Source organism: Cetorhinus maximus, chromosome 20, assembly GCF_964194155.1.
Source record: "Cetorhinus maximus chromosome 20, sCetMax3.hap1.1, whole genome shotgun sequence".
NCBI lineage: Eukaryota > Metazoa > Chordata > Chondrichthyes > Lamniformes > Cetorhinidae > Cetorhinus > Cetorhinus maximus.
In genome coordinates this window covers 53,327,037-53,340,650 of record NC_135898.1, presented here as the reverse complement: position 1 = coordinate 53,340,650, position 13,614 = coordinate 53,327,037, and the positions used below count along the sequence as shown (strand labels likewise).

At 39.5% G+C, this 13,614-nt stretch overlaps 1 protein-coding gene across 2 annotated transcripts in view; it reads right to left on the bottom strand.

The window, feature by feature from the left end:
• Positions 1-13,614, bottom strand: part of ablim1b (actin binding LIM protein 1b) — a 266,319-nt gene that overhangs the window by 229,123 nt on the left and 23,582 nt on the right. For both annotated transcript variants that reach the window (XR_013579734.1, XM_078564687.1), the window contains exon 2: positions 3,912-4,046. Coding sequence is in view for 1 of the 2 variants with exons in the window: in XM_078564687.1 (XP_078420813.1) it covers positions 3,912-4,046 (135 nt within the window). In the remaining variant the exon portion in view is untranslated. The remainder of the gene's footprint in view (positions 1-3,911; positions 4,047-13,614) is intronic.

Here is a 13,614-nt window from a genome sequence, read left to right as displayed (position 1 = left end):
GAACTATTTCCTCTGCCAGGGAACCAAGAACAAGGAGATGTAATCTTAAAATTATAGCTAGGCTATTTAGAAGTAAAAACAGCAAGTATTTTTCACACAAAGGGGTGTAGAAATACAGAATTCTCTCCCCCAAAAAGGCATGAATGCTGGGAAAATTGCAGCTTTCATGACAGAGGTTTATAGATTTTTGTTAGGCAAAAAAGTATTAAAGGGAAAGGAGCTAAGGCAGGTAAATGGAGTTGAGGTACAGATCAGACATCCTCTGACTGATTGGCAGAACAGGCTCGAAAGAATAATGGCCGACTCTTGTTCCTATGTTTCTAAGAATCTTCCCATGAGATGTGCTTGCATCAATGTGATTTTTCCATTGCCCTTGTAATAGCATCCATAGCGATCCCCAGGCAAACAAGTATTCCTGTCCTCGTCCCTTTCAGAATTCCAACCATTCATCCTTCATTTGACTGCTCTATTACATCAGGAACCAGTCATCTAAGTTCAAAGACTTGCCGCTGAAAAGATTTCTCTTCTGCGGATGCAAGGTTAATGAGCTGTTGTATCATTGCCAAGAATTATAATTCTGTTTTTAGTGTTTTCTGTTAGTTTTTGTCATTTTTAATTAACAGAGTTGTACGTTCCCAATCCTATTATTAATGAATAAAATATCATATGTCATGGTAGAAATGTCACTTGAAATTTTGCAGAAAAATTTCTTTCGAGGTTTCTCTCACGTAAAATGCAAGATAAACCATCTACCAATACAGAAAGCCATCAACCACCTATTTCCCTCTGGTAATCAAGTGGATTACAATTTGTTTTACTACAGGTGAACTTACAATTAAAATGATACCAGAAAATTAATCTCAACATTAGAGGAATGAACTGAGGTTGAGAAATGTTTTGTGTTCAGAATATTGCAATTTGGTTTCTCTTGATAGAACTAATAGCGAGAAAAAGAACCAACCTCAAAATAGTTTGAACATTCTTAACCGTTCCATATTTTTTCCCTTAAAATGTACTCTAAGACTTTAAGGCAGGTCCTCAGTCATCCTCCGTACAACATACAAAAACTGAGCCTGTTCATCGGCCAATGGTGACAGCTATTTGTATCACATCTGTTTTCATTTCAATGTAAAGGGGGCAATTTTCTCCAGATACTTAGGAACATGCAAACAAGATTAGCCCCCCCAACCCTGTTCCACTGCCATTAAATGAGAGACCATGGCTGATATGTGATCTAATTCCATATCCCTTAGTTCCAAAAAATCTGTCAATTTTAGATTTCAAATTAACAACTGATCTAGCATCAACTGACATTTGTGGAAGAGAGTGCCAAACTTCTACCACCCAGTGTGTGTTGAAATGTTTCCTAATTTCAATATTTTAAGTGCTAAAGGGCTTCATAGGTGGCCAAGTTGGGGTCTTGAGCTACAACGCTGGTTTAGCCCAACAATAGCTCAAGACAAGGCTTGGTAAAGAAGTGCAGCACTAAGAGCATCTGCCTGGAGGACCATTAAGGGTCTCACTGACAACTAGTGTTCATGAAGGAGACTGCACGGTACTTTGGTGGCTAGTGCTTCAACTAATGACCTCGTCTGTTGGTGGGCAGCCGAACTGGGATAAAGAAGTTGTTGCTGAGGATTTCAAATGTTCCTTAAAGCTATGCTAGCTTTTACTGTTCATTTTCTGCTGGACCTTTGAAGATGACATCACCAAAACTCTAATGACATTTAGCCTTGAAATTCTCTGAGGACTCCACCTAAAAAGATTAAGTCCTGTGCTACAGTACCTCATCAGACACCTAAAAAGTAAGTGCTTATTAATGGACAAACTCACTCTGGATGAGGAATGGGTGGAGGACTTAAGAGATAGACAGGAGGGACAGGGGCTACGATAAGAAATCTTCCCCACCACCCCTTCCTCCCCCACTACTCCATGGATATAGAGCACTCCTCCTCTGGACCTCCACCGAGACCTCTAGTGCTGTGCCCGGAGAACTTGTACCCCCTCTCCATTAGTCCCTGAGCCAACCTGTATGTCAGTCAGGGCACTCCAAATCTTCAATGGAAGTGGATGCATGGAACCTACATATACTGCACAATGAGAATTGCATCTAAACAGTCCTTGAGTTCTAAACCTGTAAGTGTCTGTTTTAGCACCTTTAGGCAATTTTAACTCATGGTAATCAATAATTAGCCCAAGAATTTCAGATTACAACCAGACTTTCAAAAAGGGTGTCTTACTCGCATAGCACTCTCTTAGCGCCTGTTTTCACCCTTTCACCAAAATAACTTCCTAAATATCTCAAAAGTATTATACCAAGATGTAAATTCAGTAAAGGCGCAAAATGGGGATCAGTAGCATCCATTGTTTGGGTGCTAGAGGTGCAATGTGGTGACCAAAATGACGTCCAAAGCTCACGCATTTTTGCCACAAATCATGCCAAATGCCAAACAAGAGGCATCCTTTACCTACATTTGAAGCAGCTATTGGTCCATTGGCCTACCACCTGCTTCTGCTTGCTGCTGTAACTTTCGTTTGCCCTGAGACAGCCACTGCCAGTGCTGAAAACTAACACTCAGCACCATGAAGTTAAAAGGTAAGTACTTATATTAATCAGCAACACTCAGTCACCTAATCACCCATCTCCCACCTCACTGCTGACTCTGACCTCCACGGACCCCAATCTCCATACCCCTCCGCCCCAGCTCCGACCACCTGGCCCAGCCAACCGTACATCCAAACTCCCACAACAGCGTTTCTGAGATTTGCAAGCTTCCTAGCTACCAACCACAGCACCCCCACCCTCGTAAGTACACCCGAAGCCTGTGATCTTCCGACCCTACGAAGTCCAAATCATGAATTCAAAGGCCTGCCCATTCCTCCTCCTGCCATGCAGCTCATGCCCCCGGAAACTGGGGAACCACCCGGTGCAGGCTCCTAACGCAGCACCATCAACATTATGTCAGTCCAAGGCCCAAAATCTGGGGCTCCCTGAACTCCCACATTTGGGTACGAGCTGTTAACCCTGTGCTGCTAAGTTGCCAAAAATTAGTCCTCCTGCCTGGCAGAATTAGCAGTCTCCATTGTAGCTTATTAAGGGGTAATCTCTTCAATTTAGTTTTTATATCATAACAGGATGTTAGCGAGGACTCTTGGGGTCAAGAGTAAAGAAATATTAAAGGCATCATGTGTAGAGTGGAAAATTTGACTGTGTCCTTGGCACCGTTAACATTCCTTTACCTATGATTCCCAGGGCTCATCTGAAATTCCTGGAATGAGATTGTGGAAAGGATGAATCGCTCTTCTAAAATGAGTGTCAAACAGATTTCATGTCTATGCTACATATTTTTTTATTTTCAAACTTACAGCTGCTAAGATAAAATTCAGCAAGAGCAGACACAAATACAAGCCAACATTTTACAATCAGTTCTTATAAAAAAGAAGGTATCAAACGCTTGCTGACTGTTTGGCTATGAGGTGTGAGGTCTCTCACCTAATTGTGCAGTGTTTTGGAATCTGTTTGATGAAATTATGACAGTCTCATTGAATTGATCTTCATGCTGGATCCACAATAATCAGCAACTAGGACCAAATTAGTGTGTTAAAACCAGACTTTCAAACTGGCATGTCTTTTCAGGACAGTGCCCATTTAGCCATTGTTTTCATCCTTACATAAAAACAACCCCCTAAAATAGAACTTGACAAACCACCAACCTGGCTGGAAATGCACTGGGTGCTACGTTGAAGCCACATCTGACGAGAGGAACTTAAAATATTTTTCTCGGAAATAAATCATCATACTGTGAGCACATTAGGCTCTACCCATAACATACAGACCTTGTGCTTATTTTAAAACTTCGGAGTTAAAAATGGGAAAATCCAGAGTCAAAGATCATTATTGATGTTCTTACCTTTGCAGGTGAAACATTTGAGGTGAAAATGTCTAGACTGGACACGTAGCACCTGTCCTTTACATGGGTCTCCACATTTGAAACAGTGGATGGCTGGCTTTTCTGTAGGCTGGTGGGGGTCCTGAGGGTGAGCCACTGCAAAGAAGAAGAAAGGATGGGCACACCAGGTCAGCAACTCTGATAATCCAGCATGTATTTGCATCTCCAACATCATTTGGTTATAAAGAGGCAGGCAAAAATAGACCTTGTGTCAGCATCCAGGCAGAAATGGCTAAGTGGTATATGTTATTAGGTAGATGGTTTTATATTGAGCTGATGCAGTGCTCAGACTTTCAAATCATCGGGGAATTGAGTTAGGAGACAATCTAAGTTTAATAAATCGTTCAAATCTGAATTCACATGTGCAACACTAGTTGGGACGTTATTGTCAAATCCTGCCTTTTACTTCAGACAGGAGTTTAAATCAAACCTCTAAATCTAAAAATGAGAGAGAGAGAATGATTACAGAATGGAACAGAGATGAACTTTTTTTTTATTTGTTCCTGGATGTGGGTGACACTGCCAAGGCAGGATTTACTACACATCCCCAGTTATCCTGAGGGCATTAAGATTCAACCACATAGTCTGGGACTCAAGTCCAGACTGGATAAAATGGCAGGCTCTCTTCCCTGAAGGACATTATGAATCAGCTGAGTTTTTACAACAGCCAAGCAGCTTTCATAATTATTATCTGATGTCAACCTACAATTGACCAGGTTATTGAGCTGAATATCACAACTTGCCATGGTGGTTTTATAGTCATGACCTCTCAGTTGCTGGTCCAGCGTCATAACCACTAGGCTATCATAACCTTAAAGAATCTGAATATTGATGCTTGTCTCAAAAGGCAGTCACACTGCATTCCTACAAAAATTGTTATGCATTACATCAATGGATGTATTGATATTGAGACACATTTGTGGTTTCTCTAACAGCATGAAAATATCTGGATGAAGTAGTCTTCTATCATTTTATGATGAAACCTGTTGTTTGCAAAATACAAAGTTTAAAACATTAGGATAGTTAGTTCTTTTCAAATGTCAAATACATCAAAAACAGCTTGAAGCAGCTGAGTAGAGCTCTGTCCTGCATTTAAGTACATACACATAGAGCTGTGTGCCTGGGTTTACATACATGCCTACATACACAGACACAGGTTTGTGCAGGTGTTTAAGTACACATGCATGGATCTTCCCGCATGCATTTAGGTTGAACTTTGTTTAGCTAGTGAGAGGGCTGTACAAGCAGATAATATGGGATAATTTTTCCAAACTAGCACTCCTAACACAGCCTGATACATAATGAGAATGCATATCGAGAATTTGGGTGAGGGAATCAATGAAATCTGTATGATTTTCTGGTTATTACTGTTACTGGATGGAAAATTGTGAGGGGTGTACATGTCTGTGTCTGAATTCCTGATTTGTATTCCTGTTGTATACAGCTCAGAGCCATTTGTAAAATCTGCCTTGCGGCTCCACATCATCCATTTGTTTATGGTTCTGGTGTCAAACTGAGATGTCATGTAACAATCTCAGTTATTATTCAGTTATCTAATCTAAAATTATGCTAGTCTCTGGCACCACACTAACAATGTAGGCAAAAATAGTAATTAAAGGAAGAGTACAATTTATCGTTGTGTTTTACAATGTAGCATCAATATGACCAGGACTTTTCGAATGTCCTACTGTATACCTATCATCCAGGTAATGACAAAGAATTGTCATGGAATGTAAGATGGAAATATGTTTATAACAGGCAAGCAAAGCAACTGGCACTATATTGTCATTCCTTCACTGTCGCTAGGTCAAAATCCTGGAAGCCCCTCCCTAACAGCACTGGACTGCAACGGTTCAAGAAGGCAGCTCATCACCACCTCTCGAGGGCAATTAGCGATGGTCAATAAATGCTGGCCTAGCCAGTGACGCCAACATCCTGTGAAAGAAAAAAAAATGTGGTTCCAAGTCAGGATGGTGTGTGACTTGGACGGGAACTTGCAGGTGGTGGTGTTCCCATACATCTGCTGCTCTCGTCCTTCTAGGTGGTAGAAGTTGCAAGTTTGGAAGATGCTGGCGAAGGAGCCTTGGTGAGTTCCTGCAGTGCATCTAGTAGATGGCACACACTGCTGCCACTGAGCGTCTGTGGTGGAGGGATTGAATGTTGAAGGTGGTGGATAGGGTGCCAATCAAGCAGGTTGCTTTGTTCTGTATGGTGTCAAGCTTCTTGAGTGTTGTTGGAGTTGCACTCATCCAGGCAAGTGGAGAGTATTCCATCTTGATTGGGCCTTGTAGATAGTGGATAGGCTTTGGGGAGTCAGGTGATGAGTTACTCGCTGCAGAATTCCCAGCCTCTGACCTGCACTTGAAGCCATAGGATTTATATGGTTGGTCCAGTTCAGTTTCTGGTCAATGGTAACCCCCAGGGTGTTGTAGGGGGGGGTTCCGTGATGGTAATGCCATTGAATGTCAAGGGGGGATCCTTCGATTCTCTCTTATTGAAGATGGTCATTGCCTGGCGTGAGTGTTACTTACCAACTCAAGGTTCAATAGCTAGCAAACTAGCACAATCGGTCTCAAATTTGCTGGATTTAATTTTTCAAAATGTTCCAAGGTTAGCCAGAATATACAATTTTTAATGGAAAATTCATCATGCTCCATGGGCATTGGAATGCCCACAGGGCAGCCTATGTATTAGTGTGTTACCATGCATTGAAAAGAATGTTTGGCAGTTTTGAAATGTTACTTATTAAGAGCGCAATAGAATATCATTATGTTTAACTCTGAAGCCACTGTGAACTGGACATGAAGTAGACAGAAGAGAATTATCAAATGTATTGAACCAGAGAAATCTCTAAAAAGGATATAAATGAGACAGTGTCTATTGGTCTAAACCAGATAAGAATTAGGAAGTAGGGAATTATTTATCAGTCTGAACAGGGATCAATTGCACAGCATAAAGTTACTTATTTTGCTGAAGCGGATTTGTCAAAACATAGGCACTCCAATCAGCTCAATGCAGAAAACCAGCTAAGATGGCTATCTGTACTGATTCAGCTTCAAAATAAATTAATACAGAGCACATTTTCCTATGAAGTGCTTTAATCCTGGGATAGATCAGAAGATAAAGCTAACTACAAAATAAGTTGACTGTTAGATTTCCAACATTTATTGCTGCATTAAGATTTTTATTCAACATGGGATCCATTTTCAGGGTTTGTTCTCTAGATTGTATGTGAACAAAGGGTAAGAAATCTCTAGACTCTAAATCTCTAATTGCATTTTAAGAGGCACTCTCTCTGTCCATCTCATTCATTTTTAACTGATATGTTATTTTTAGAAAATTCTAGGATCATATTCTCTAGAGATGGGCTGGTTAAATATCAAAGAGCATATGTCATCTTTGATTAAATCATCTAAGATGATTAACTTTAGCTATGAATATGGGTTTGCAGAATGAATCTGCTAATATCATTGCATGCTTGAGTTCTTTGATTGATTTCAAGCATTTCATGTTCTGTAAATTATTTCTCATTTACGAATTATAAAATCATAGCAATCTCCTTGAGGAAGGGATTATCTAGTCTCCTGCACCTATACCAGGTCTTCACCAGAGCTATCTACTCCATTCTCATTGATCTACTGTGCCAATGACAGCTTGCCAACCAAACCCATTTATTCTTATCCCACTTCCCAGTTATTGCCCTGATTTTTTTTTAAAGTTCCTCCTTCAAATGCTTATCCACGAGATTTTTTTTTGTCTTTTTCATCAATTTTATAAGATGGGAAATCATGGTGGTTGAATGTTGATATATGTTCCTGGTATGCGCTAGGAAGGTCCAGGCACCCAGGACAATATTCCATCCATTATCAATAGCCGGTCATGCAGGAAATATTGATCTTTGCCTTCAGTTGTAATGCTTTCTCTGCATTGGGAATGCTAGTATGGAAAATCTAGCTGTTAATTAATTATTAAATATTCAAGGTTGACCTGGTACACACCATCTCTTGCTAAACGACTGATGTCAGTCCCTGGTGTGTCTGCTCAGAAAGCTGCACCATCAATGTGAGAGCATTCTCAGCATGAAAGGAAGAAATAACACCTAACGTTTCATAATAGGGAAGTTGTGTGGCACAGTGGAGCATCCCTACCTCTAGGCCAGAAGCTTCAGGTTCAAGTCCGCTTCAGGACTTGATGGCCACAGAAGGTGCATTCAGAACATGGCCAAACAGGTTGATTATCAGCCTGTAAATCCTTCCAATATGCCTAATGGCAGGTGATAAGAGCAGGAGAGTTTACTTGTTAGCCATACTGCAGAAGGCAACAACAAACCACTGCAGTACTTTGCCAATCATGAACCAATCCAATGGAAGTCCATGATCACCAATGCTTTCTTAGGGCATGGTACCTGAAGGAGGAACAGGAGGTTTCATCATAGTGCAACTGTGTTTAAAGAGCTAAGGATTAAGCAAAAGTGTGGTTACAGCATTTGGAATGGGTGGCGGGGGAGTAGATGAGGAAAGATGGGACTAGATGAGGAAAGATGGGACATGTCCTATGCCTAAAAGATTTGAAAGGACGTGCCCAAATCATTGATTCCCACTAGTGCTGCAATCTATGCTGTATTGAGTATACTTATTTTACAAAAATTGGAAACATTCCTAGAACATGATGCTGAAGTAAGCAGATATAAAAAAAGTGATGGGAATAAGAATTTGACAGTTGTATTATTGAAAATAAGTGGTTGTAAAAATGACAAAACTTCCCTACAGAACAACAGTCATTGCATTTCAGAAGTAGCTACAAGTGAGATTTCAATATAAGGTACCTGATAAGTATAACAATAGAAGTACTCTGTTTCAATAAATGAAATTGCATGATCTTTATTCCTAATTTAACTAATGTTAAAGATGTAATACAATGCCCACAGAATTCAAAAAAGCCCTTCTAAAAACATTTGCAGTGAGGTGCACCTCATACTCAGTCCAAGTGCTTTGCATAGCTGAAAGTGCAATCACTTCCTCTTCAAAGCTTTTAAACACTACATCATATTGTTCAGTTTATCATGGCAGCATTGCACTTGCCAAGGTCCTGACCAGTAAATGATGTGCTTTCCTGTTATTGCTTTGTTGGCATTCTTGGTCGGAGTGTAATGTGACATTGCTTTGCCCTTGTCTGTTTTATCCATTATCTGAAACATGCACAGTTTGATGTGGTCCTTCCTTCAATAGAACCAAAATATTGATTTATTACTCATTGAAGTGAGTGCTTAGAAGAAACTAAGTAAAGTGCAACCAGTTTGAATTACAGTTTGTGGAATGACAGACCCATGGCCTTTACAAAAAAGTTATTTGCTTAAGAATCATTAACACCTGTTGCACTTCTGTGAGAACTATTGGGATATTGACCTATTTTCTGAAATTATTTTTGTAAAGTAGAAGTGCAAGTTGTCTTCACATCTCCCTCACTCTGCATTAGGAAGTGCTCGAAGTGAAATGAATATTGCACTGTTTCCCATTCTGCTTCCCCTGTTTAAAAACATTACTTCTTTTGCTACATCCACTTGTTTTCCACTCGTCATTCACTATTGTGTCCTTATGCAGAGTCAGGATTCTGAATACAATTTTTATTGAAAGAAATATGAAGGAAAACATCTGTTTCCTAGAAAATGAAAGGCTGACAGGCAAGTAATTAAAATGAAATAACCTTAGCAACTGTCACCACCTTAGTAAATAAACTTGATAATAATTATTTCAAATTTGATTTCAGTTGGTCTGACTTTTGGCAGATAAAAGTTCACTTATCTGCTTGTTCAGGTGAATCTAAAAAGTTACAGGACATAACTTGAAGTAGATCATGGATAACCTATCCTCTCTCATCAAGTGCCACCAATACAGATTATTCATTTATCGCATATGCTGTTTGTGGGACCTTGCTGTGCACAAATTGGTTGCTGCAGTTGTCTGCAAAACAACAATAAGTAGATTTCAAAAGCATGAGGGTACAGAAGGGATTGACAAGAGTGTTGTCAGGAATGGAGAATTTCAGCTATGAGGAAAGACTGGATAGCCTGGAGTTGGTTTCTTTGGAATAGAGAAGGCTGGGTGGAGATTAATTGACCAGCACAGTTTTCGCATGGGTCGTCTACTTTACTTTCTACTGAAGGCAATGTAGAGAAAAATCAAATAGGGTTTAAAATGGCAATCCAACCCAGTCCTATTTTTTTCCCCCTCCGCCACAAAGCACAAAATTGAATATTGCATAAATGCATTAACAGAGTTTGGGGCATTTCAGCTTGCTAACAGCCTCATTAGCTGCTTAACAAGTGTCCCAGCATCACTATTACAGGTGCATTCTGATTGGTCTACACTACAACAGTGAACCTAGATTCAAAAGCATACAACATTGATTTCAGAGTGCTTTGAGATGTCCTGTAGTTGTGATAGGAGCTATGTAAATGCAAGTTTTTCTGTTTGGTGGAATTGTTGTTCATGATTTCTGATTAGATCAATTTTCAGGAAACTGTACTATCCAAAAGTCTCTTCTGTAGGTTATTCAGTCATAGTAAAAAAACAATTCTATTACTTTTTCCCCACTGCAGGAAGCCTTTTATTAATTCACTCATGGGATGTGGGCGTCACTGGCTAGGCCAGCATTTATTGCCCATCCCTAATTGCCCTTGTTCAGAGGGCATTTAAGAGTCAACCACATTGTTGTGGGTCTGGAGCCACATGTTGGCCAGACCAGGTAAGGACGGCAGATTTCCTTCCCTAAAGGACAGTTGTAAACCAGATGGGTTTTTACGACAATGGTTTCATGGTCATAATCAGACTTTTAATTCCATATTTTTATTGGATTCAAATTTCACCATCTGCTGTGATGGGGTTCGGACCTGAGTCCCCAGAGCATTACCCTGGGTCTCTGAAATACTAGTCCAGTGACAATACCACCACCATCCCCACCCCTATTAACAGAGTTTGGGCTATTCCACTACCTCCCCTTTTACTCCAATTATGTAAACATTTAAGACTAGTTTAACATGAGTCTTTGATCAATAGCACTACAATATCCAAGAAATGACCAACTGGAAGTTAGCAACGGACACTGATTGGGGGCCAGTCTGAGATGGTTGACTGGTCTGACTAGCTGCCAAAGCTCTCCATTCTCACACTTGTTTGATTAAACAGTTTCAGTCATTAAGAAGGAATCCTGCTTTACTTGCCAGTTATGATCGATGAACAACTATTTCTAGTTTGAGCAAGATTTAACTGGGATACGCTTGCATATTAACCCTGACCCAAGCTTGTTTATACAAAGCATTCATCAAGGCCTATAGTCAGAAAAAAATTAGAACCTTTTCCCCTAAGTGCATGATTTATAGGTTGTATGAATATAAGACCATTGATTATATTCTTTGAATCATTAATCCTCAAGTTCTTAAGAAAAATTACCTTAATCCTGAAATTGCAAACACATTTTCCTAAGTTCCTCTCTCCTATTTCTGTGGAAAATTAACTTATTTTGCAGCATACAAGGAGCCAATTCAGCCTATCCTGCCTGTGCTGGCCCTCTGAAAAACAGTTAGTTTCATTTCCTTGTCCTTTCTCTTTCAATTTTGGATTGACTGCCATTTTCAAAGCTATTACTCCACACTGTTTCTGGTAAGTCAATCTGTGTCCTAACATTCCTGCGGCTAAAAACATTTCTCCTAACCTCTCCCTTTATTCTTTTGGTAATGATCTTGCATTTACATCCACTTGTCATCAACTCACCAACCCAATGAAACCGTTTCCCCCTATTATCAAAACCATTAAATATTTTGAACAACTCTATCAGAATTCTTAAAACTCTTTCTTCAAATCAAGAGAACCCCAATTTCTCCAGTCTCACACTATTAACTTAAGCCTCAAATTTAGTATAATTTTAATGAATTTCTCCTGCTGTCTCTATGATCTTGATGTCCTTCCTAAAGTATGGCATTCAAAATTGGGAACAATATTCTAGCTGTGGTCTAACCTGTGATTTGTAGAGGTTTGGCATTACTTATTTACTGTTCCACTATTAATCTTATTTATCTAACTACAAATCCCATTTCATTCTTTAATACCTTTAACAACTTATTCTGCCACTTTTAAGATTTATGTATCTGAACACTTATGTCTCTCAGCCTTTCCTCTCTTTTAAAGTTTTATCATTTAGTGTATAATCCCTCCCCTTATTCTTCCTCCCAAAATGTCACCTCACATTTCTTTGCATTGAATTTCACCTGACATCTATATGTCCATTTTACTAATCTGCGACTTCCTGAATTTTCTACGTTTTCTTCATAGTTAACCATGCTGCCTACTTTTGTGTCATCATGAAATGTTGATAATGTGCCATTCCAGATCATTTATATATATTGAGAAGAGGTCTCAATACTCTTTTACTAATTATTTTAAACCTTCGATTACTGACCCACTTGATAGAGGCACAGTTTCTTCCCATCTACTTTAACAAACCCACATTATTTTGAATACTTCTATTAGGCCTTAATCTTCTCTGCTTCACATTAAATGAGAACAATCCTCAGATTTTCTAATTTATCCACAAAACTGGAGTTCCTGATCCCTGGTATTATCCTGATAAACCTCCTCTGTACCCTATCCAAAGCCTCCAACATCTTTCCTAAAACGTGCTGCTCAGAATTGTACACAATACTCCAGTTGAGGTCTAACCAGTGACTTGTAGAGTTTAATATGACTTCCTTGTTTTTTCATTCAATGCCCCTCTTTATATAGCCCATACACTTTCTTAACCACCTTATTAACACATTATTACCCGTCACTTTGAATATCCATTCCCAGGTCACTCTGCTCTTGCACCCACCGCAAAATTGTACTATTTAGTTGATACTACCTCTCCGTGTTGTTCTTCCCAAAATGCTTCACTTCAAACTGATCCACATTAAATTCCATCTGCCTTTTGTCTGCCCATTCACTAGACAGTATATGTCCTTCTGAAGTCTAGCTCTATCTTCCTCACCATTTACTACAGTCTTGAGTTTTAATCATTGGCAAACTTCAACATTGTACATCCAAGTCCAAGTATATACTTCAGGAAAAGCAGTGGCCCTAATACCAATCCCTGAAGGACCCCTCTGCATATACATTTCCAATAAGAAAAACATGGTTGTGATATTTCCCATGGTGAATAACCTGATACCTCTCACGATCAAGTTGGTTAGTCACACATGAAGGATGGACGCTACAGTTTGGTACTACAGGACGACAGATTCTAACAGAAACTTACCCCAACAAGAAATCAATATCTTCAGGAGAGCAGAAAAGGGCAGTAAATAAGAAAACAAAGAAAAGAAAATGGACAAAAGAAACGTGCTTCTTTTACCTCTTCTGTCTGCTGTGCAGCCAATTGTCTGAACTTTTCTTTAATAACAATGGTGAAGCTACCAGCACTCACTGTTATTACAGGCTAAATCTAACAGCAACTTCTGGCATCCACATATGCACAGTTAAGCATGGAAATCCAGAAGCTACTGTCAGTGATACTCCACTCCTCTATAGATTGCACTGTTGCAGTCTTTGACAATGGAATCTATACAAATATCAATATAATGGCAGGAATTGACACGAATTGTCCACTTGCTGTATATTAATGACTGAAAAAG